Source organism: Artibeus jamaicensis, unplaced genomic scaffold (assembly GCF_021234435.1).
Source record: "Artibeus jamaicensis isolate MK-2021 breed Jamaican fruit bat unplaced genomic scaffold, CSHL_Jam_final contig_540, whole genome shotgun sequence".
Classification (NCBI taxonomy): Eukaryota; Metazoa; Chordata; class Mammalia; order Chiroptera; family Phyllostomidae; genus Artibeus; species Artibeus jamaicensis.
This window is the reverse complement of record NW_026521879.1, coordinates 4,135,190-4,160,711: the sequence shown is the minus strand read 5'-3', so window position 1 is coordinate 4,160,711 and position 25,522 is coordinate 4,135,190. Positions and strand designations below refer to the sequence as shown.

At 37.7% G+C, this 25,522-nt stretch overlaps 1 protein-coding gene across 2 annotated transcripts in view; it reads left to right on the top strand.

Annotated features, from left to right (window-relative positions):
- The window catches only part of WASL (WASP like actin nucleation promoting factor), a 67,954-nt gene extending 47,017 nt beyond the window's left edge, over nucleotides 1-20,937 (top strand). Inside the window, exons 9-11 of one of the 2 annotated variants that reach the window (XM_053669965.1) lie at nucleotides 4,975-5,498; nucleotides 13,481-13,589; nucleotides 18,338-20,937. In XM_053669965.1, the coding sequence (XP_053525940.1) occupies nucleotides 4,975-5,498; nucleotides 13,481-13,589; nucleotides 18,338-18,399 (695 nt within the window). In that variant the 3' untranslated portion in view covers nucleotides 18,400-20,937. The remainder of the gene's footprint in view (nucleotides 1-4,974; nucleotides 5,499-13,480; nucleotides 13,590-18,337) is intronic. The other variant, XM_037149855.2, reaches the window with a different exon arrangement.
- The last annotated feature ends 4,585 nt before the right edge of the window (nucleotides 20,938-25,522 follow it).

The window sequence follows — 25,522 nt, the reverse complement described above, 5'->3', positions numbered from 1 at the left end:
ATATTTTAGAGTATCCTAATAATAATCAATAAAATACGAAAACAGTAAGTCTAAGTTTTATAATGTGACAGTCATTTCTTTGCCACCTTATTTATCTGGTGTATTTCTTTGTTGTTTCATACTCATAAGAACAGTTTAGCAATGCAAAAGCTCTAGTTAATCAATTCATTCTTCTGAAGAAGTTACCTCTCATTTTAACTTATGTGTTTGACTTACCTGAATCTTTCACTGCTGATGTTCATTTACTCTTTGATTTATTCATTCATCCTTGCATATATTCAGTAAATATTACTGTGCCAGCACGTAGGATATTGGAATGTATGGTTTCAGGCCTCAGAAATCTTATGGTCTAGTGTAGAAACAGATATTTAAACAGGTATTCAGTCATAATTACTATCGTGGAAACACAATGCTAGTTCCACTGAAACCCATATGGTGCTAATTTATCTTATTTTGTGGAAAAATTACATTTTCAAACTCTGTGGACTATTAGTAAAAACATCTTGAGCACTGTACCATTGTTATAAATGGTCCCAGAGGAAGTCACAGTTAGATGATTGAAGGTCTTGAGGACACTTGTGTGTATTTTTTGACTCTCTTTTTCTCCACTGTTACCACTCATCGTCACGTCATATAGCACCAAATGGTGCTCAGGGTCTCTCTGAGTTCACTGCATTTATAAGTGTAAATTACTGGTGACATTTGTTAGACCATTCATACCACTTTCCCTTCACCTGAATACTTGTAACTTAGAGTTGACTATATTAACCTGATTGGGTTTGTTTTTTTTAAACTTTATTATAACTGTTTGTCATTTTAGCTGTTTTTGAAGCATCAAAATAAGCAAGGCCTTTCCTCAGTGAAATCACCTAAAACAACAACAACAAAAAGACATAGGCATTAAAAAATAGCATCGGGAACAAAGTTAATTATCACACTCAATAGCCTAACCCCTAGTGTGGAAACTTTTAGACATCAAGCAGTGATTTTTATAGGAGATAATTTTTTTAAGGAAAAGTAACAAAGGTACTTCCTTTTAATTGAGAAAATATTGTCTAGGCAGAGCATAGAATGTTTTTAGAAGTTAATGAAGTTGTCTGTAAAATTTATTGAATCAAATCTCTTAAAACTTAATTTTGTAAAATTATTTAATCAGAACTATAAAAAGCACTAGACTTGTGGTTTTAAGTATATATTCTTTGTGTGTACCTGTGCAGTTGTCTGAAGTCTGTTAACTCACAACCATCTGCCCTGTAGGTCCCCCGCAGTGGAGTGGTATGTACGTGCCCTGTCATTTGGCCCAGTGCGCTGCATTATGCCTGGTGTGACTGACGTGTTTCTTTTCAGGGAAGCTGCAGTTCATTTGTCCTGCCACCAAATCTAACGTCCAGTGAGGTTTTCTGTCCTTTACTCAAATCAATGTTTTGGGCCTATAGATGCTTAAAGTAAAAAGAAAATTTGTTTCTGTAAGAGTCAGAGCTCATGTTTTGTCTGTAATTTAAATAATTTTATTGAAATTCTGTGGAGTTTTTAAAACTCTGGTTACCCTACCAGTGTAGGGTAGCAGCACCAGTGTTGCTTTTATTGTTTATTATACTTTTAGTCATTGCTTTTCACACATGGCATTATTTAATATCCTATGTAAAATATACTTAAATTTTTACACTTGGGGCAGGGACAGAGGACTAAACATGAACACTTAATCATTTAAATGTCTACGCAGAGTTATCAGTATTCCCATAAATTTTAACTTGTGTTGAATAACACTTTTCTGTGCTTTATCTTGGTGAGAGTGCATGAGAGCAATGTTTCCTAAATTGTATAATATTGCATTCAAGTATTATACTAGTTTATAATTTTGGCTTATAATACCTATTAATTCAAATATCTAGAGGGTTATGTACTAATTTTAATATTGGTCTGAAACTTATTTAAGTATATTGGTCTGTCTTAATAGTGTACCATCAAGACAAGATTCTGTAAATTTCAGTATTTTTGTGTCAACTAAGCTTTGATAGTAAAAAGTTTTTATTTGAGCTAAGCAATATTATTGTCATTCTGATTCTCCCGTTTGTGGTGACACTTTCAAACAGTTTTGAAAATCTCTAGGCCATCAGACTCTTTCGTAGTATTGTGTGGTATCTGCTTAGCAGATGTTTGGGGCATGTAGCCCTAACCAGCATTGAGCCTAGAATTAAATGTGAACTTAGTTATTTCACATTTCTGCCTTTCCTCACAAAAATATAGAGACATTTCCAGTCACTTTTCAAGATAATAGAAATGCTGACCTTGTGCTATACCCAAAACTGGATACAGTTTTTATTTGCTGTAATTTAGGCTCTTTTTTCTGTGAGCAGTTATTTTGAATGGGCATTAGCTGGATCCCAAATTATTCCAATAAATGTACTTACTGCAAGTTTAAAGGAACTTTATTTCTCTCTACTAAAGAAATGTGTCGGTCTAGACACATATCATTAGTATTTGAAATTTAAATCTTAAACTGACTAAAATGAAGTCTTCGTACCCGCTTGAAGAATTTGCTGTACTGTCTTATTCAGGGAGTGTGTATAATACATATATAATGTGTATCCTCTTGGTTTAGCCCTTTTTACAAAACATGCTAGAACAGTTCTCTTTGCTTTGTATCTGGTGGGAAAATCGGGTAGACCTTATATTTATACTTGAGCCTTGAGTATAAATTATAAAAGAGTCCCTCAGTGGTGGTCTCTTGTTTCAGCTATATGTATTATTTTTAGTCACAAAAGTTTGTGTGCCGGGCAACAGTACTCTTATGCATTTGGCTTTTCTTCACACTTCATCTAATGTTTACATTTGATAGCATGTTTCCATGACTGTCCTGAATGAAACTGGAGCATGCCATTTTTATTTCTTTTGAAGAAAGTTGGAGTTTTTTTCCCTCTTTGGTTGCATTGTTGTTATTTGTAATTAAGGTAGATATTTGTATAGATTGTAGAACTATCCATCAATAATGTTATAGTTTGTATAAATATATACAAACAGCTGTTACAGATTCTAGCATTTCTCTAATCCTAAAAATAGGTAATTTTTCTATTCAGTTTTTTAAATGACTAGAGAAATAATGAACATCATTATATAAATATAAATTTTTACTTTGAATTGTTATATCTTTAACTTAACTATAATAAGAATAAAAATATTAAATATAAACTTCAATCTGGCCAAGGAAATGACTAGACTTTCACAAGTCTAGGAAGCTCAGAGAGTCCCAAAGAAGTTAGGCCCAAAGAAGAACACTCCAAAACACATCATCATTAAGTTACCCAAGATTAAAAATAAGGAGAGAATCTTAAAAGCATCAAGAGAAAAGGAGAGAGTTACCTACAAAGGAGTTCCCATTAGACTATCAGCTGATTTCTCAAAAGGAACCTTACAGGCAAGAAAGGAGCTAGAAAGATGTATTGGAAGTCATGAAAGGCAAGGACCTACATCCAAGATTACTTTATCCAGCAAAGCTATCATTTATAATAAAAGAGCAGATAAAGTGCTTCCCAGATAAGGTCAAGTTAAGGGAGTTCATCATCACCCAGCCTTTATTATATGAAATGTTAAAGGGACTTATCTAAGAAAAAGAAGGTCAAAAATAACAGTAAAATGACAACAAAACCTAATAACAACCGAACCTAAAAAAAAAATTAAAAAGAAAAAAACTAAGCAAGCAACTAGGACAGGAACAGAATCACAGAAATGGACATCACATGGAGGGTTACCAGCAGGGGAGTGAGAGGAGCAGAGAGGGGGGAAAAAGTACAGAGAATAAGTAGCATAAGTGGTAGATAGAAAATAGACAGGGGAAGGTTAAGAATAGTATAGGAAATGTAGAAACTGAAGAACTTATATGTATGACCCATGGATATGAACTAAAGGTGGGGAATGCGGTGGGAGGGGGTGTACAGGACAGAGGGGAATAAAGGGGGGAAATGAAAAAAAATATTGCACTGGCTGGTGTGGCTCATTGGATTGAGTGCCGGCCTGCGAACCAGAGGGTTGCCAGTTTGATTCCCAGTCAGAGCACATTCCTGGGTTGTGGGCCAGGTCCCCAGAAGGGGTTGTGCAGGAGGCAACCACATACTGATGTTTCTCTCCTTCTCTTTCTCCATCCCTTCCCCTCTGTCTATAAATAAATAAATAAAATATTAACGCTAGAATAGTGTTAATATTTTATTAATAACTTTTATTTTGTAGCATTAGTCGTTTTCAAGTTAATTTGTTAATAGTTCTTATCTCCTGAATAAATAGTTGAACATTTCAGTTGAGCAACCAGCCTCTCTAATGCTATCATTAGACTTACTGACCATCTTTTAGAATTACAGGACGTTACATATTATATGTTATTATAGTAAGTTGCACTCTATTTTTTGTATTTATGTAGTATGTGTATTATAGTTATGTAATATGTGTGTGTGTGTATATAATATAGGATATAAAGTATAGGTGTAAGTTAGGTGACAAGGCTTATATTTGAAAAGAAAAAGTATTTGTGTTTAGCTCAGATTACTTTGAATAAATTCTAAGTTATGCTACATTATTTAAATCTGAATGTGAATTATTTTTATAAAATGATAGATATGATTTCTTAAAAAGAGGGTATTCATTTATTAAAATGTAAAATAATGCTTATGGACAAAAATATTTAATTTTATTTAATTTTGTTATTATGTAAAAAGGTATTTATTGCTTTACTTTTGGAAGTGGTGCTGATTTCTAAAAACTAAATTTTACTGCTTTACTAATACTTTTTCAAGAAACAGTAGGAAGGTAATCTTTAAGCTAAGTATACCTAAATAAAATGATAAGATACCATCTGTGGTCAGATATCTTTATAATATAAAATAGAGATGAGGCCTTTTTTTTTAAAACACGTTGGAGTGAGTTAATTTTTCAGTATGGTGTTTATGGGGGAAAACATGCTTTCGTTTTTTGTTTGTATTTCAGCACCACCACCTCCACCACCATCAAGGGGAGGGCCCCCTCCTCCTCCTCCCCCTCCACATAGCTCAGGCCCTCCTCCCCCTCCTGCCAGAGGAAGAGGTGCTCCTCCTCCACCACCTTCAAGAGCTCCCACAGCTGCACCTCCACCGCCACCTCCGTCCAGGCCAGGGGCAGGAGTCCCGCCACCACCGCCAAATAGGATGTACCCTCCTCCGCCTCCAGCCCTTCCCTCCTCAGCACCTTCAGGGCCGCCTCCACCACCGCCTCCACTTCTGCCAATGACAGGGTCAGCGACACCACCCCCACCACCCCCTCCTCCACCGCCACCTGGGCCACCACCTCCTCCAGGCCTCCCTTCTGACGGTGACCATCAAGTTCCAACTCCTGCAGGAAACAAAGCAGCTCTTTTAGATCAAATTAGAGAGGGTGCTCAGCTAAAAAAAGTGGAACAGAACAGTCGACCGGTTTCCTGCTCTGGGAGGGATGCACTTTTAGACCAGATTCGACAGGGTATTCAGCTGAAATCTGTAAGTAATCTGTTCATTTTATACTGTCTGTTGTTAGGGAATTATAAAGTAATTTATAAGACATCTTTGAAAAATCTTTATTTTCTTTACTTTTTCCCTTGGTGTTCATTTTATTAACCTGTGAATTTCTGATACTTTTATATACCATAAAGTGTACAAATTTATACCTATACTACTGTAACCCATACTTCTGTACTGAAATATCACTGTAGAAAGTTCCCTTATGCCTCTTCCTAGTTACTCTGGCTCCCCAAAAGAATCACTGATCTGGTTTCCATCATCATAGATTAGTTTTTCCTATTCTAAAACTGCATATAAATGGAATTTTGCAGTATGTTTCCAATTCATTTTTCTAGACTTTTAAATAAAAGTACTTTTAGAGAAAAATCTTTATTACGTTATGGAGAAGTAAAGATAGCCCTACTTGAAACCAATTTTGATTACTTAAGTAAACTCAGTTGGTAACTTCATGCAGACAGAACCATACTCTAAAGTTTCTGTGTTTGTAAATTTAGATGAGTAGTGAATCAGACTCCATAGAAAATTGAAAGAATTCTGAAAGAATTTCTGACAGTGATGGCAAATAAATTTGAATTCTCTGTATTGAATGAGGTGATCATTTTCTAGAGCATAGAGTTGGCAAACTCTTTTCTTTAAAAGACTGGGTAGTAAGTATTTTAGGCTTGAAGGTCATGTGGACTCTTTCACAACTACTCAAATATGCTGCTATGCCACAAAACAGTAGCCAAACATTCAAGCAGCCACAGACAACACATGAATGAGTGGTTGTGATTGACTGTGTGGACACTGAAATTTGAATTTTGTATAACTTTCAAATATCACAAATACTCTATTTTTTATTTTCTTTAACCATTTAAAAATGTAAATACTAGTCTTAGCTTTAAGGTTATACAAAAACAAGTGGCAGGCTAGATTTGGCCCATGGTACTTTGCCAACCCCTGTCCTACAGCCCAGCCTTCCTGCATTCAGAGCTTTTTTTCTGGGAATGTACATGTAGTCTCTGAGCTTTAAGAGGAGTGTTTGCTGTGCAGGACTTCAGGCAGGTAATCGATGGCAGATTTTTCCATACAGTAAGTGGAGATGAAAGGAGGAGATTTTAGCTGGTTATTTTGCAATGTAGGAAATTATGGTAACTTTCTCAAAACAGAATAATGGATAGGGAACACATTAATTCAGTGAAAACATGTAAACATTAGCATAGCACAGATTTAAGGATCTTCTGATTGTTAAAAATGTATCTGGGCCTTTTTATTTTATTTTGGAAGATTTCATTTGTTTTTAGACAAAGGGGTAGAGAAGGGGAGAGGGAGAGAAATATCAGTGTGTGATTGCCTCTCAAACGCCCTGTACTGGGGACCTGGCCTGCAACCCAGGCATGTGCCCTGACTGGAAATCGAACTGGCGACCCTTTGGCTTGCAGCTCATGCCCAGTCTACTGAGCTATACCAGTCGGCTATATCTGGGTCTTTTGTTGACATGTAAATTCGGGCTGGTGCTTAAATCAGCCTGTGAGCAATCATCTCTGCTTCCTCTTCCCATTTAGTTCAGACTAAAGGTTCCTCAGGAGCAGTTGAAGAACTTCCGATAGTTTTTTAGTGGAGAGAATTAGTGTCAAAATGACCACGGCTTAGATGAATAGCAGGTTTTATATTTTTTAATATATTTTATTGATTATGTCATTACAGTTGTCCCATTTCCCCCCTTCATTCTCCTCCACCCTACACATCCCCTCCCCCCACAATCCTCCCCTTTGTGTCCATGCGTCATAAGTTCTTTAGCTTCTACATTTCCCATACTACTATTGCCCTCCCCCTATTTTCTACCCACCGTCTATGCTACTTATTCTATGTACCTTCTCCCCCCTTCTCCTTCTCCCACTCTCCTGTTGCTAACCCTCCATGTGATCTCCATTTCTTTGGTTCTGCTCCTGAGATAGCTGTCCTCTTAGTTTGCTTTTGTTTTAGGTGTGGTTGTTAGTAACTGTGAGTTTGCTGTCCTTTCTCTGTTCATATTTTTTATCTTCTTGTTTCTTAGATAAGTCCCTTTAACATTTCATATAATAAGGGCTTGGTGACAATGAACTCTTTTAACTTGACCTTATCTGAGAAGCACTTTATCTGCCCTTCCATTCTAAATGAAAGCTTTGCTGGATAGAGCAGTCTTTAATGTAGGTTTTTGCATTTCATGACTTGGAATACTTCTTTCCAGCCCCTTCTTGCCTGTAAGGTCTCTTTTGAGAAATCAGCTGACAGTCTGATGGGAACTCCTTTATAGGTGGCTGTCCCCTTAGTTCTTGCTGCTTCTAGAATTCTCTTCATTTTATCTTGGCTAATGTAATTATGATGTGCCTTGGTGTGTTTCTTCTTGGGTCCAACTTCTTTGGGACTCTCCAAGTTTCCCAGACTTCTTTGAAGTCTATTTCCTTTGCCAGATTGGGGAGGTTCTCCTTCATTATTTGTTCAAATAAGTTTTCCCTTTGTTGCTCTTCCTCTTCCCCTTCTGGTACCCCTATAATTCAGATTTTGGAATGTGTCAAGATGTCCTGGAGGTTCCTAAGCCTCTCCTCATTTTTTTGAATTCTTGTATCTTCATTCTTTTCTGTTTGGTTGTTTCTTTCTTCCTTCTGCTTCACTCCATTGATTTGAGTCCCAGTTTTCTTCCCATCACTATTGTTTCCCTGTGCATTTTTCTTCATTTCACTTAGTGTAGCCTTCATTTTTTCATCTAATTTGCCACTGAAATCAACCAGTTCTTTTAGAATCCTGATCACTAGTGTTTTGAACTGTGTATCTGGGAGGTTGGCTATCTCTTTGTCACTTAAGAAGTATTGGCTGTGGGGCTTTGATCTGTTCCTCTGTTTGAGCCATAGTTTTGGTCTATTGGCACCTATTATGTCTGAAGGGTGGAGCCTTAGGTGTTCACCAGGGCCAGTCAGTCCAGTCACTGGGTTGTGACACTGCCTGGGGGAGCAGGGTCAGAGAGGGAGCAGAGGTGCTTGTTCCGCTCTCTTGGTTTTCTGTTTCCTGTGCTGCTTCCCACAAACAGACTGGGTCCTTCTGGTGCTGGTTCCTGGGTGTACGGGCTTGTGTATGTTCTAGGACCCTGTGGATCACTCCAGTGAACTCTCCTGTGAGGCTGGGAGCCTCTCCTGGCACCTCAGTCCCCCAAAGTTTTTTCAATTGGTGCCTTTAGGCTTTATTTCCCATCACTGGGGCCCTGGGTTGCTCAGTCTGTCTCACTGCCCATTTTTTGCCTGGTTTACCTGCACTCAAATGTGTGACCGTGGTCAGCTAACCACCTTGTGCGCCTCACTGGGTTTGCTCATTTCCTCCCCACGCCCTGGTTGCCAACCACTGCCTTTTCCTGCTGGGACCCCTCACTGCTGGCTGCCAACTCCGCCCCTCTTACCCATCTGGATGAATGGTTCATCGTTGTTGGACTTCGGTACAGTTCAGTTTTCTTTCTGTTCTGATTATGTTTTTTTTTTTCCCTAAATCTTTGTTAAATTTGATTATGCGAGGAGGTACAATGTTTCCACCTACACCTCCATTTTGGCCTGAAGTCCGAATAGCAGGTTTTAACAGTGTCAGTTCCTTCAGCTTTTGCCTTGTAATCTATGCTAGTTTCTGTGTCACTTTCATTCCCATCTTTCACTCCTAACCTACCCTTTCGTTTTTCCTTCCTAGTTTCTCTCTTTACAATCAGCGTTTGCTTTATTTCTCTCATGTAGTGAAAATAAGGTGTTTATTTTAATGAATACAATTATGTCCACTTTTCTTAATTTAAACAGTTGGTGAGTTCTATTTCCTAATTATTCTTACCATCTCCTTTTCCCACCCCAACACCCCCACCCTTCCCTCAAACAAAAACCTATCAATTGTTCTCTAAATTTCTTTTTAGAGAGAAAAAAAGTTTTTCATTCTAAATGTAGGCTAGTAGGCCATTTTTATCCTAAATGACCACTTTTTTATTGTATTTGGAATATTTTCATAAAGTACAATTAGTGAATTAATGGCATGTTATACATGTAATCTGAATCCATCATTTTACTTTATAAAAATAAACAAAACTGTGGTTGCAGTTTCTCTGTGTTTCTTTAAATATTCTTTATAAATCATCAGTTTTGTCTTGGAATGTGACTAACATAAAACCACAGATTTTTTTTAAAGCAAGCAGGAAGTATATAAATATTTATTTACATACATTTTTGAATTGCATATTTATAGTACCTCAGAAAGCACTGTGTCCAAGAAAGTGCTTTCGGAACCGTGATTAGGAGAGTGCTGTGCTCATGCAGTGCTTTGGCTTTGTATTGTCAGATGGCTCGGAATCAGACTGAAGTCAGTCCTTTGCGGCTGGTATACTTCTGTTAGTGCCTCATACTGCCGTTCAGAGTTCTGAAACTGTTTCTGTTATGTTTGTCATTTGTGGCACTTCTGTGCCAGTAATAGTTAATACAAAGTCTCTAAAAACCTATGTATGTACTAATGAATGAGTCTGTGTGTCTTATGAAGAACTAATTTGAATATTTTTTGAAGTAAAAAATCTTGAATTCCAGAAAAAGTGAGTATTAAGAATTGTAAAGACTGAACTGCAAAGTTCGTCCTAATAAAGTAATTTTCTTTTCTTTTAAAATTCTCACCCAAGGATATGTTTATTGACTTGGGGGAGAGAGAGAAGCAGAGAAACATCAATGTGAGAGAGAAGCATTTATCTGTTGGCTCTTGTACAGGCCCCAACTGGGAATCAAATACGCAACCTTTTCTATCTACAGGGGTGACGCTCCAACCAACTGAGCTACCCAGCCAGGGCTTTTTCTTTTTTTTTTTTTTTATTGATTATGCCATTACATTTGCTCTATTCCCCCCTCCTTTCCCCTCCACCCTGCATACCCCTCCCCCACCATTTCCCCCTTTAGTTCATGAACATGTGTCTCAAATTCTTTAGATTCTGTATTTCCCCTACTATTCTTACCCTCCCCCCTATCTATTTTCTATCTACTGTCTATACTACTTATTTTCTGTACCTTCTCCCCCCTTCCCCTCCTCCCACTCCCCTGTTGCTAACCCTCCATGAGATCTTCATTTCTATGGTTCTGCTCCTGATCTAGCTATCCTCTTAGTTTGCTTTTGTTTTAGGTGTGGTTCTTAATAACTGTGAGTTTGCTGTCCTTTCACTGTTCATCTTTTTTATCTTCTTTTTCTTAGGTAAGTCCCTTTAACATTTCATATAGTAAGGGCTTGGTGATGATGAACTCCTTGAATTTGGTCTTATCTGAGAAGCACCTTATCTGTCCTTCCATTCTAAATGAAAGTTTTGCTGGGTAGAGCAATCTTGGTTGTAGATCTTTGGATTTCATGACTTGGAATACCTCTGCCCAGCCCCTTCTTGCCTGTAAGGTCTCTTTTGAGAAATCAGCTGACAGTCTGATGGGAACTCCTTTGTAGGTGACTGTCCCCTTAGCTCTTGCTGCTTCTAGGATTCTCTCCTTCATTTTAATCTTGGCTAATGTAATGATGATGTGCCTTGGTGTGTTCCTTCTTGGGTCCAACTTCTTTGGGACTCTCTGAGCTTCCTGGATTTCTCGGAAGTCTATTTCCTTTGCCATCTTGGGGAAATTCTCCTTTATTATTTGTTCAAATAATTTTTCAACTGGTGGTTGTGCCTTTCCCCCTTCTGGTACCCCTATAATTGGGATGTTGGAACGTTTAAAGATGTCCTGGAGGTTCCTAAGCTTCTCCTCATTTTTCTGAATTCTTATTTCTTCATTCCTTTCTGTTTGATCATTTTTTCTTCCGTCTGGTCCTCTCCCTTGATTTGAATCCCAATTTTCTTTCCATTACTATTGGTATCTTTTGTATCAGCATTCATTTCAATTAATTTAGCTTCCATATGTTTCTCTAATTTGTGACTAAAATCCACCAGTTCTGTAAGGATCTTTATAACCAGTGTTTTGAACTGTGCATCTGAAAGACTGGCTATTTCTTCATCACTTAGGTCTATCGGTTCTGGGGCTCTGAGTTGTCCTAGAGCCATTTTTGGTCTATTCGTGCTGTTAAGTGAGCGGAGCGAAGCCTTAGTTGTTTACCAGGACGGAGCGACCCAGGTCGCTGGTTTGTGACGCTATGTGTGGGGGCGGGGTCAGAGAGGGAGCAATGGCGTTCCTCTCCGCTAGCCCAGCGCATCCAGTCACTCAAACGCCTCGGGCTTGCTTATCCAATCCTAATTTTGCGAGCCTGCTGCACCGCGCGGGTTTCCCTCCTCACTGGTTTCTCCGCACGTAAATGCGCGCCACCGACCGAGCCACCGCGCCTCTTCCCTGTGCGCTCCGGCAGCCAGCTCGTTGCCTGCACGCGCCGCGCACCACCCCGGGAATTTTTTCTTGCTAACCTGCTCCGCTGCTGGCCTCGCTCCTCGTACCGGTCCAGCCGAGTATCTAGTTGTCCTTTGGACTCCGTATTGTCGATTTTCCGTGTGGCTTGGTTGTGACTGCTGTTAAAAATAGTTGTTCTTAGATTTGGTTGTGCACAGAGGTGAGGTGGAACCTCCACCTACTTCTCCATCTTGGCGGAAGTCCCCGGGCTTTTTCTTTTTAAAGAGTGTCTGTGATGTCCATATGTCCCCCCAGTGTACTTTGTAGCTGAGAGGTATTACTTTAGTTTGGGGTAGTTAGCTGCCTTGTGAGATAGGCAGCATTTTGGAAGCTACCCAACTCATCCTGCCGGGGTGTCTAACCTTTTGGCACCTCTAGGTCATGCTGGAAGAAGAAGAGTTATCTTCAGCCACATACTAAATACAGAAACACTAATGAAAACTGATACACAAAACAAGGTTTTAAGTAAATTTACAATTTTTTGTTGGGTTACATTTATAGCCATCCTGGGCCTCATCCCACTGGCTGCAGATGGGATACCCAGAAGTTAATTCTATGAGGAGATTCATTTTAAATTATTAGTAAACTGAGTTTATGTAGGGGGTATAAGTCTCTTCAGTTGCTGTTAGGTATCTTAAGTGTGCTTAAGTATTACCTCAGTTTGCAAAATGATGCCCCATTGTAGTTTCATCAGCTCCAGCTTTGTGTATTGGAATAAACAGAAGTAACCTAGGTGCAAGGGCAAGTGTTTTTCAAGAAAGAGTTCTTACTCTCAATTTGGAAAGATACTGATGCTTATATATAAGGGAAAACCCCCCCAGATGGGATTGTTTTTCTGGAGGGCAGGCCCCTTGTAGTACAGGCTTCCTCCACTAGGTCAGTGTTCTAGGAACCCATCTGTCTGCATCAGTGTCACCGCTGGTGGTGGTGTGAGAGGCTATGTTCAGCTTCAGTGAAATTTTTTTGAGGACTCTTTAAACATGTTTGTTCATTTCATGATGGGTGATTTACTAGCTCACCTGCTCACACTACACTGAGTGTTCAGCAGTTTTTGACCAAAACTGTCATGACCTTGGTGCCCCATCCTCCCTATTCACTTAATCTTATCCTGAGTGACTTTTTTGTTTCCCCCGGTTTTAAAAGAAAATGTCCTCAAAGGATAATATTTTGCCAATGTGGAAGCAGTGAAACAAAAAACAGCAGAGACACTAAAATGCATCAAAACCAATGCGTTCAAAAATTGTTTTGAGCACTGGGGAAAAGTCTCAGTAGTGCATTGCATCAAATGAAGAGTACCTGGAAGATGACTGAAGTTTAAACACCTAAGAATAAATACACAATTTTAAAAATAAATTTTCATTTAAGGGGGGCCCTCATGTTAAGAGGGAGCAGAAATATATCTTGACTATTTTAAGACAGTAGCTTATTCTTAATTTAGTTAATCCGTCCTGAGCTTACTTGGTATTTTTATTTGTTTGTTTTGTTTTTCTTTTTAAATAAGAACTGATTCTAAGAAAGCAAGACTTTCAGGAGACATAATTTTTGCCCAGGATTTATTACTGAATTTTGCTAACTTTCTTTTCAAAGGTATCTGATGGCCAGGAGTCCACACCACCGACACCTGCCCCCACTTCAGGAATCGTGGGGGCACTAATGGAAGTGATGCAGAAAAGGAGCAAAGCCATTCATTCTTCAGGTACGTTTGCATGTGTGCATGTATATTTAACACATCTGAATGCTTGAATTCTATTTTTCTTTCTGTTTTATGACTCAGTCTTTGCTGGCTTGTCCCTTCTATTAAATAAGTTAATTGATGTCAATCACTGTGACTAGTCTATCTAAAAGCTTAATGGATGTCAGAACACCACAGTCATAACTATAATTGGAAGAACAACTTTGGAAAAATGGCAATTTTGTTTCCTATACTGAGCAATACTGACAGAATGCCTGGCAGGCAACCTCTAAAAAGGCTTCAGATTTCTTGATCTCATTCCTATCATACCTGTGAAATAAGAAATTTAGGAGAGTTCCCTGATTTGTGAGAGGTCAGGCTAAGAAATTAGAACATTTCCCTGGCAGGTGTGGCTCTGTGGGTTGAGCACCAGCCTGTGAAGCAAGCAGTCCCTGGTTCAGTTCCCAGTCAGGGCACATGCCTCGGTTGTGGGTCTGGTCCCTGGTGGGGGCGCACAGGAGGCAACCACACATTGATGATTCTCTCTCTCTTTTTTTCCCTCCCTTGTCCTCTAAAAATAAATAAATGAAATCTTTTTAAAAAATAAAGTAGATAATTTACACTGTGTCTACAGTTTTCTAAAGGGTTTTAGGTTTTTTCCCCCTTTATTTTTGTCATTTCCTAAAAAGGTTTATGTGAATTAACTACTACCTGTTCTGAGGTTATTATTAAGCATATGCACACCACACGTAAATAAACACTGCTTTTCATAAGGAGCAAGGATATGGGTTTTGCTGATACAGGAGTTGAGGTTTACCGAAGAGCTTCCCCAGCATGATGTACTAGAATCAGATCTTTGTTCTTACTAAATCTATCATTTTCTCTCGATGGACCTTAATTTTCTTATTTGTTACTTAGAGACATACATTCTATGATTGATGTAAATATTAGGTAGAATAATTTGTAATAACACACAGATTGCGTAGCATATAATAGGTGCTCAATAAATGTTACTTTTCTCCTTTTTGTTTCTCTAATTGAACATTTGTTTGTGTTACATTGACATATTCATTCTCATCGTGTGTTATAAAGATAGGCTAATTCTGTTCACAAATATTTATTGTGGAATGATTATAAAATTAAAAAACAACAAATTTTTCTGTCTTCATGGGACATGCATTCTAGTCAGAGAAAGACAGACAATAAACAAAATAAATGAGGTAAATATTTAGCATGTTAAATGATAGTATACACTAAAGAAAAATGGGGAGTTACAGGCTCTGGAAGGAAGTACATTTTGAAATAAGTGATGAGGCCTGGCTGAGGTGAGAATTGAGAATATACCAGAAGGAGTTCAGGGAGGGAACCTTGTAGAAAGCTATCTAAAGTGTGCTCGGGTGTCAGGTGACAATATCAGCCAGTGCAAAGTTCCTAAATTTGAGAAACAATGAAGTCAGTGTGGCTAGAACAAGGGAGGGAGGGAAAGAGTACTAAGAAATGAAAAACAGGAGGTAATAGGGGCCAGTAGTAAGGCTTTGGAGGCCATGAATGTGATGGGAACCCACTGGAAGGTTCTTAGCAGAGATATGGCAATGAGCTGAGGAAGGGGTGATGGAGGTTTGAATCCAGCTGATAGCACCAGTGAGAAGTGGTTGGACCCTAGTTATGTTTTCAATGTGGAGATCACTAGGTTTACTGATGGATTGGAAATGAAGTTTGAAAAAAATCCCAAGATTTTTGACCTGAGCAACCGAAAGGCTGAAATTTTCATTAACAGAGTAGGCAAAGATTTAGGAGGAACAGGTTTCAGAGAAAAGATTAAAAGTTTGGTTTTATACACAATTTGAGATACATTTTAAAAGCCAAATGTAGATAAGAGTAGTCATTTGGTTATGGGCCTGGGATTCAGGGGAGAGAGGTCTGGATTTTTAATACAAATTTGCGTGTCATTAATATATGCATGGTATTTAAACATATGGAACTAGATGAGATCCACAGTGTAAATAGAGATGATCTAATAAAGTCTGGGTCTGGGGAATCTGGTATATGAGAAGCCAGATGAAGGAATTTTAAAGGAGGATAAGGTAATCATCTAGGTCAAGTGTGTCTGATAGGTCAAGAAAATGAGAACAGGAAATTAAGGTTTAGCTTTAGCAGCGGTAGGTCATTCATGACCTGGAAGGAGTGGGTTCAGGAAGGAATAGGAGACTGGGTTTTGGGACTGCCTACCCTGCTGCTTTTATGGCTTGTTGGGGATGTCAAACTCATTTTCACTGGGGGCCACATCAGTCTCCCGGTTTCCTTCAAAAGGCTGAACATAATTTTAGGACTCTATAAATGTAACTACTCCTTAACAGTTAAGCGAGATCTCAGTGCTGCTGCCAGTAGAAACAAGGTGCTGGGCTGATAAAGCAAGGTTGAGGGCCGGATGTGCCCAGTGGGCCTCGTGTTTGCCACCCGTGGCTTAGTGTCAGTGAGATTCCTGCCTGTCATTGGAATTGGTAGCTCAATAGTACGTTGGTTGGATTTTTACAACCTTTCCTTTAAAGATATTGATTAAAGGGCCTTTATTTTTCTAAACGGGTTTACTTCTCTGAATGTTTATTTAGAAAACATTCATCTGCTTCATTATATTCTAATTAGCAGATGACCAAATTTTTCTTTGGAAAAACATGACATTCTGACCTGTTTGGTGCTAATAAGTGAGCTGAACTGTTCTTCCAAGATACAGAAATTGATGGTGACATTACTCTGAAGGATTACTTAATTGATAATTGTTAGTAGAATATTTTCTCACTCTACCTTTATGACCTGGTTGGGTGTGTCAGATCATATCCAACAGTAGGTCGAACATCTGTAGTAGTCTCAGTTTATCTACGTACACATCTCTCTCCACACCACTGTGGACACTTACAGGTTCTGTTAAAAATTACCCCTATAGTGAGTCCTTTTTAAGACATAAATAACCATAAATAATAGCCATGCTGATATAATGAATATACAGCATGGTTTTTTAGTTATTTTTTAACTATTATTGTTCCTGTGATGTACCTGATGATAGAATTACTAGCTGCTTCCTCCTCATCATAGTTTCTGATAAATGCCCATATTTGTCACTCTGTAAATGCATATGTAGTTAGCTGAACTTAATTAAGTCTTCTCCAGGTGAACTTTGGAAAGCATGTCTAGTGAAAGTTTTTGGTAGTAAATTATTTGTTTTATTAATGAAGTAAACATAGAGGTTAAGTAACATGAAGTTGATTTAACTCCTTTCCAAATAAACTGTGATAATTTAGAGCTAACCATCAGACTAATAATAATGGATAATTGACAATTACCAATTAATAATTGATCATTTATTATTGTTTATTATTATTATTAAAGTGAGAACTTAGTTTGGGGCTCACGGAAGACGTCTTTGCTCCTGTTTGGCTTCATTTCCGAGTTCTAATACTAGAGCTTGAGTACTTTTAGAAGCCTTTAAACACTGGGTTGTATAGTACTGTTGTTTAGCCACTGTCTCACAAACTTGGCCTTTGTGGGTTTTATGAGGTACGTAGTTTTTGAAAGGTTATTAATTATGGAAGGTTGGTATGTAACATAGAAGATTGCTTATAGAATTTGATGACATCTTATTCATTACTCAGCAAATATTTATTGAGCAGCTTCTGTGAAGCACTGTTCTGATGCTAGGGATTCGGAGATAAATGAAACAGGCAAGTTCCTGCTGTTGTGGAACTTACACTCTGGAGTGTGAAGACAAATCTGTAAACAAACCATATGAATTGCAGGCAGTGGTGAATGTTATAAGGAAAATAAAGTGGGAGGGTTATACTTTACATAGGATGGTCAGGAAAGGCCTCCCTGAGGGAAGTGGTTTTTGAGTGAATCCATATGATGAGAAGACTCAGCCAGAGGAATAGCTATTGCAAGAATAAACTTGGCATCTTTAAGGGACAGAAAGAAGGCCATGCATCTAGCAACAGTGAATTGAAGGAGAGGGTATTATTTAAAAAATTTAGGGGGCCAGGGAGACAATAACTGGGCAAATCATGTAGGGTCTTATATAGTGAGGTAACATCACATTCTATTCAAGTAACAGTGGTCTGCCACTGGAGGACAAGAACATGATATTTTTAAACCTTAGAATTTAAATATCACTCTATTTGCTTTAAGGCAAATGGACTTTAGAGTTGCAATATCCACAATATATATATGATGGTGGTGTGGGAGCAGCTGTGGAAATGGAGGAAAGGAACAGACTTGATGGATTTGATGGTGGGGGTGAGGGGCAGTGAAAACAGGATCAATAGTAATTCCGAGGCTTTAGGCTTGAACACCTGAGAGAATGGTAACTGTCCAGGAGCAGACTAGACTGGTAGGGGAGAAGCAGGTTAGAAAGGAGATAAAACTTTAGGAATCCACGTGAAGAATACAAGAAAGCAGTTGGATTTGCAGTACATGCGTCTAAAATTCAGAAAGACCAACCCGAATGTGACTTTGCGTGTAAAGAAACACACAGGTTAAAATGTGTAACATAAATACTGAGGGACTAGAACCCAAGTTTCCTGACTCTTGTTCTCATCTTTAACTCATCATCAGACTCTTTAGATAGGTTTTACTAGATTCATTTAAAATTATCTTAGTAACTAGATTCTTCCAGGTATCAAATGCTTTGTATTTCAGAAGTTAAATAATTGGAGAAATCACCCAAGAAATATGTAATATTTGTACATAGGTTTTCATTGTTTGTCTTAATGATTTTCTTTCAGATGAAGATGAGGATGAAGACGATGAAGAAGATTTTGAAGATGACGATGAATGGGAAGATTGATCTATATATTATATATATATTTTTAAGGTGAAATACTAAACACTACTTTCTGTCTATGGAATCTGTAAAATTATCATGTAAATGTTCTACCAATTTGCTGTATATTTTTGTTGCCTTTTTTGCTTTTTTTATTAATCTGTGCAATACCTCATTTAATCTGTAAAGGTTTGTCATAATCTTCTGCAAAGCTACTCCCTGTTGTTGTGTGCAAGTTTACACCAGGATGCTCACTTAATTTGTGAATATTTTTCATTCCATCAACAAGGGAGTTTAAATATTATGTGTGAGACTGACAAAAACCTTAATGTAATTTAGTTATAATGTCAGAAGGAAAACACTATTTTCATACCCTACTTTTTCTGTACCTAAATTTTCTTATTAAAACCTAGTATAGCACTACATTCTTTTTTAAGTGATACAAACCTTAGTTTATTTTTAGCCCCTTCATTTTGAACACAATGCTACATGAATGTTGAAGCTGATAGATTGCACAGTTCAGTAGACATCACTACACTGATGCAGTTTCTCAAATTTTAGCAATATGCTCTACATAAAATCACCACAGAGATGCTAATCGGGGAAATCAGTAACACACCTCTTATAGCAATACTGCCTGTTACTGTGTAGCAGTGGCATTCGGAGGCTGGAATCATAAGGAGCCCTTACATACCTGTACTTGGCTGAAGTTATTTTTATGCTATAGCAAATGTGGCAGGCTCTTTTTAGCAAAAACTTAAAAAATATTTTTGGTATTATTCTGAAATAAATGTTATTTAAATTATTGGAATTCGGGGCGCCTTGGGGTAATTTTCGTATGAATTAAAGGAGACTGTATTATTGTTACTTTGGTATTGGTTAAGGATACTATAAAAATCAGTCCATTATAAATGATATGAGATTAACAGTTTTTATTTTGCGGTTTATATGGATTGAGGTATTAAAAAATAATACCTCAAAAAATCTAATCTGATGTTGAACCTACTATACATTTTTTTTATTTTTATAATTTCTCAAGGTTTTTGTCAAATGTCAAGTGAAAGGTTACTTTTTTTTTTGTTATAAAGTCAGTTATTCCAATGTCAAATTTCTTGGGAAGACATAAGTCAATGATAGATTTTTTTTTAGAAAAATAAATAAAACATTACAACCTGCACATTGTTATGTATACTAAATGATATGTTAAAGTTAGGGTTTCCTTGCCTCTCTACAGTACACTAATCTGCCTAAAGGTGGTTTTCATATTTATAATGCTAATTATCATATCTACCTACTTTAGAAAAATTATGTGATTTAAATACAGATTTTTTTCTCACATTGAGTCATATGCAGAATGTAGTTTCAAATGTATTTCATTACTGTAGTCACAGTATCCAACTAAAAATTAATTAAGCTCTCTAAAATTATACCGACCAAAATCTAGTATTGGAATGATCTTGACAGGCTGGACCTGCAAGATGTGGCTTGAATTTTAACCAGTTATCATATAGTATAGTGATCATGCATCTAGTTATCATAAATAATTTAAAAGGTTTTGTTGCTGAAAGCAGTTAAGTGGTGCAGTAAAATAGTTAAGTTATTCAAAGAATGTTACCTTCCTTGCAAGAGTAATTTAAGGCCATGGGAAAAATTCTAGACTTTTTGTTCTTGCAAAAAACAGTGCCCTCTGCTTCTGGAAACCTTTTTCTGCTTACTCTGATTTTCGTTGTGGCTTGAGCTCAGTTGAATCTGGTATGGATGAGGCTTGACAACTACTAACCAGTAAAATTAGGAATTTGTGCAAATGGTAAATAGAACAATGTACTTATTTTAAGTAATAAACATTTTCCAATTTATGCAACATTATAAAAGCATTTTCAATATCCTAGACATGTCTTTAAGGTAATGCCTATTTAAGATCTTTCTTAACTTTTGGCCAAGGAATTCAGGGTTTTCCAGCTTACTTTGCTGTGATAACTTTATCAGAAGCTGCTCTGAACAGAGGCTATCAATTCTTTGAGTTGGAAACACAATTTTAAACATGTAAAATCGGTGTAAAATTTGCCAAAGGTATTTGAGTTTATTCTTTCCTCTTAAAGAAAAAAAAAATACTTTTTGTTGTTGTTGCACAAAGTCTAAATTACTGGTTGAAACACAACAGCTGTGGAGTTCGGTCCAGGCATGAAAACAAAATCTACTTTAAATGTAAAGGTTGCATGTTTCAGTCCTCCACCACCTTACACTGTGGTCGGCACTATGTCTGTGCATTGTCTGGAAGCCTCCTATATATACTCCAGTTAAATGATTGTCTGACAGCCTTTGCACTTAACAAACAAACTAGCATGAGGCTTTTTATATCTAAATGCTATGTGATAGACAATTTCAGCTAGCCACATATTGTATGTATGAGATTCATAAAGACTTTCAATCATTCATTTCCATTTATCAACTGAAATTTTGTTTAGTATGTGAATTTTTTTTGAAATGTATAGTGAGTAGGATGTTGCACAGGTGGCAATTCATCATGAAGCATAATAAAATTAATTTGACTCATATATAAAATAGTGTTTTTATTTGTTGTTAAGAGATTAAGGTGGGAGTCTTGACTATATAGTATAGAAAGGGGTACACAGCAGTGAATGGTAATGGTGATGGAAGTTTTCAGCGGACTGCATGCCCCGAGAGTGAGTGTGCCATGAAATAAATAAGCATGGAGAGCAAAGGAGTGTTACTCTGTGCTCTGCTGGGAGACACGCGGGCTGCCCGGCAGCTCTGGGGAGCCACTGCTGTGTTACACAGAGCATGCGCGTGGCAGGGTCAGACTGAAAGGAAGTCACACATAGGCAAAAGGTGGCGTTTCTAAATCATGATGATTCTGGAATTTACTGGTAGTTTCAGTAAAGCGAAGTATAGCAGTTCATGTGGGATTTAGATAGCTCTTAATAAATGGTGTTGAAGACGGTTCTCGCTTTAAACAGGAAGCTCAGTTTGCAATACACAGAGTTTTTTGTTCTAGTGACCCTGGCACAAATGGGTATCTGAAGATTAAGTTATGGAATCCAGTGTGTAGGATGCTACAAAATGCCTTCTAAGAGCTTTAGCCGAATTTCACAAACATTTCAAGAAAAATATGTTCTATTAAAAAGTTGTGTCATACAAATGTGAAGAGTTAATGTATTAACCAAACTTTACCAAAAAGTCTTAAAAAGTGCCTCAGAATTGCTCTTGCCACATTATATTTATCTAACCAACAGAGAAATTTCTGAAATAACTTACTCTTTTTTTACAAATAGGGTTCTGAAAAGACAACTATAGGCGAGGTGGGCTGGAATGGGAGAAATAGAAAACTGTACTTGAAAAATGACTAAAAAAAAAAAGTCGAGAAATTGTACTTTGCACACTTATTGACACTGACTCCGCTTCCAAATCACGATACTCTCCTGTAATATCTGGGTCATTTATTTATGGATTTTTTAAAAACTTTGTTTCTCATGAAGCCACTGGGAAGAGGTATAATAAATTGATTGTTATGAATACGATGGGAAACAAGCTTTGTAGCTATAGGTAAGACCACCTGTTATTTCCGTTTACGATATATGGTATCTGCCATTGCTATGAGGGAGCCCACTGAAAATTTTGGCTTAATAACAAAGTATTTCTAGATAAATCAGCCATAATTTTTTGTTATTTAAATATATGTCAGTGGTCGTACTATTGATACAATATTTAATTTTACACTAGTCCACTGTAAATTTAAAATCATGTGCACCACCATTAAGGCTGACATCAAGATATGAATAGGACACTCTTTTGAGTAAAATATAACAGAGCTTATAGGTGGGTTTTAGTTTAGTCAGATATTTACGTATTGGTGAATTTCTAATAAGTTTGAAATGGCCTCTTAAGTTTTAAATAATGACAGAATTTCTTATACTTAGTAAGGATTTTTTTAGAATTTTAAGAGTAAATCCAGTTTGGGTTTTTTTTTTAAAGGTTTTATTTATTTTTAGAGGGAGTAATGGGGGGAGAAACATTATGTGACAGAAACATCAATATGTGAGAAAAACATCAGTCGGTTGCTTCTTGCACATGCCCCAGCTGGGGGACTGGGCCACGGCCCGTGCATGCATCCTGACTGGGAATTGAACCAGCACCTTTTGCTTTGTGGGACAACATTCAACCAACTGAGCCACACTGGTCAAGACAGTAAGTCCAGTATCAAATTGCATTATGGAACTTAACATGGACATTGTTTTCTGTCTTGAATTGGTTGATGTATCTTGACCCAAATTCAGTTTTATCTTAGTTACTGATCAATGTGTGAGGATTTTTATCAAGACTCAAGTATAAGAATTTCTTAGGCAATATCACCATATTTAAACAGCTGTTTATTTAGACAACATATGTGATGTGTATTAAAATATAAAGTGGAGTAAGATAGGTTCCCTCCCATCTTAAGTTTAAAAATACTTACTTCACAACTGAAAGAGGCCACTGAGTTATATCAAGCCTGCTCTCATTTCTCATGGTCAGAGTGGTTTGAGGGGCTTGCCTGGGGGGTAAGAAGAGCTAATGTAAGTCAGCCAGACCTGACTACCAATTTAGTTGCTCTTTATTAGTCACCCGAATACTGTTTTTTCCTTTTATTCCCTACTTTTTGAATTATGGATAAATTGCAGATTTACTGTGTTTCCGAAAAACTTAAGGCTACAAATTTCACCCTTTCTCACGTGTCATCTGGGTGTTGATAGAAACAGCCAGCATCTTGTTCCAGTGTGTGCCTGGGAAGCCTGGCTCACCTTGAGGAGCCAGTCTCTGGGTCTAAAGCAGGCGTTCGCACGTTCGTTTGGCTCAGTGATGGAGGTCTCCCACATTGTCCAACCACATTTGGTTATCACCAGACATTCCTGTCCTTTAGTACTGGGTTGAAATGATACTGAATTTTTTATTCTACATCCAAATTATTGTTGTTAGTTTCTTATCAATGTAAACGGGCATTACCTTTATTTAAACATTAGTATTTTGTAAACCCTTACAATAAATTTGCCTGACAACAGCTGCACTGTCAGTTTAATGACTGGGAGTTATTCCAAGGAGCACAAGGAGAAACAACACTGTAAATGCAGCTTCCTGGTGTTCGTAGCAAGAGAAGAGATTCTAATTTGTTTGCGTGTACTTTACCCTCACTGGGAAACAGGCAGGGAAATGAAACACTTCTGCTGTTTGTGGTGGTGAAACAAGTGAAACAAAGGCGTTATGTCCAATTAACTCTAGAGAAACTATCATCATCTCTTAATTCTGTAGTTGTCTATTAACCCCTCACATCAACTTCGGAATCTAAAAGAAATAAACAACCTTTTAAAATATTCATGAGCTAGATGGGGTCTAATGCAGAGAACAGAAAAGAAAAGAATTTGTGTTTGCAAGCAGAGTTTTAAGGTTGACGATCGGGAGAACACTGCAAGTAAAATTAAGAAATATACTGGAATCTAAATTTTAAAGGATGGAAACTACTTAGTAGGAAGTTCATGAAATAGCATATTTAGGGGGTTTTTGTTTGTTTATTGAGCAAAGATGTAGAAATAAAAGGGCCAACTTTTTCTTAGTTGTATACTCAGCTAAAACTCAATCTGTACCAGTTCATGCAAACTGGAAGACTCAATTTTTTTCCTTTTTTTAAGACTTCTAAATTTTACTATGGATATTTGCCAAAGGTTGTGATGTATTTAACATTAATAGTTAAGTAATGAGCAAGTCTAATTTACTAGTATAGTCCTCAAATTGGAACCACTTTCTTTTCGAGCACATCCTATGATTCTATTTAAGTGGCCTTTGCCCACGGTTGAAGGCCTGGATGCTATAAAACGTGTTTATAAGGACCTACTGCCTAAAGCTGTTTAGAAAGTGCCAAGTAGATGCTGAGCCGGATGATTGCTTTAAATCTGCACCAGTGCCCGGAAGTGTTGCAGCCAGCATGCCTGGGCCAGCCTGACGTGATTCAGACCAGCAAACCACGTGCAAAGAAATTTTAGGGAGCATCTGCACCCAGCCGTCATCTTCCTCTCCACTGTGATTGCTTTGTTTTCCAGAACCCAAACAGAACAACTGGTTTGATGGGAGTCACTATAGTAACATTTCTTCATTTCCCAAATATCTAAATGTCAGACATTCCACTGGCTATTCCAATACCCTACTTAGGAGTAGAGAGAAACAAATACATTGTGAGTTTGAATTCAGTGTTGATTTTGTGAAGCTTTCTTCTTGAATCGTTATGTTCAGTTGAACTCGAGTGAGATTTGGTGGGTTGCTGAAAAGAAGATAACTTGTGGGAAAGAAATGTTTTTGTATTCCTTCCACAGCATGGCTGGTTAACACTTCAGTGCAGCATTGTCCTCCCCTCTTGGTCTTGGTTTGCTCTTTATGAGGTTAAATTTGCAGTGATGACCCGACGCACAAACTGCTTGACATTATTAATAAAAATGGAGTATTGCTGTGTCCTCTTGTTGAGAAGCTTTTCCCATAGGGATGAGTCTTATAAAAGCTGTAAAGGCATATTTTTTGAGAGTTTTGCCCAAGAAGCATTCAAATACACTTCTTAAGTATTAGTGGGAACTGATGAATAAAAAAAGAAGGAACAGGAACATAAGCAAAATTTCTATATCATGTTCCAAGTCTTCGGAAATTCCCTGACATCTTTTCAAGGCGAGAATGCACTTGACTGCAAGTGCTATACTAATGTCCAAGACTAAACCAAATCCCTCACTCCATCTACCACTGTATTTCTAAGACTAGGGTAATAGAGGCAATTCATATGACCACATAATGCTAAGAGCCACTGAGAAATCAGGCTTCTTCTTTTCTGCCAGCTCCCTAGCAGGTTTTTGTAGTTTATTAAAATTACCTTGACACAGGCTGGGACGAAATGTGTGCTTGAGACCAGCTGTGAAAGAATGGCGAAAAGGCGTGCATTGGTGACAACGGAAAGGAGGTCTAGAGAAACCTCAGCACTTAATGCTGAAGACATACATGTGGGTACCAGTGGCCGAGGCCACGTGAGCATCTTCCACACCTGTCTGAAAACACGAGGTCACTAGAGAGGCCAGCTTTGGAGCCACTTACTATAAGTTATCTTTGTGTTAGTGGGCAT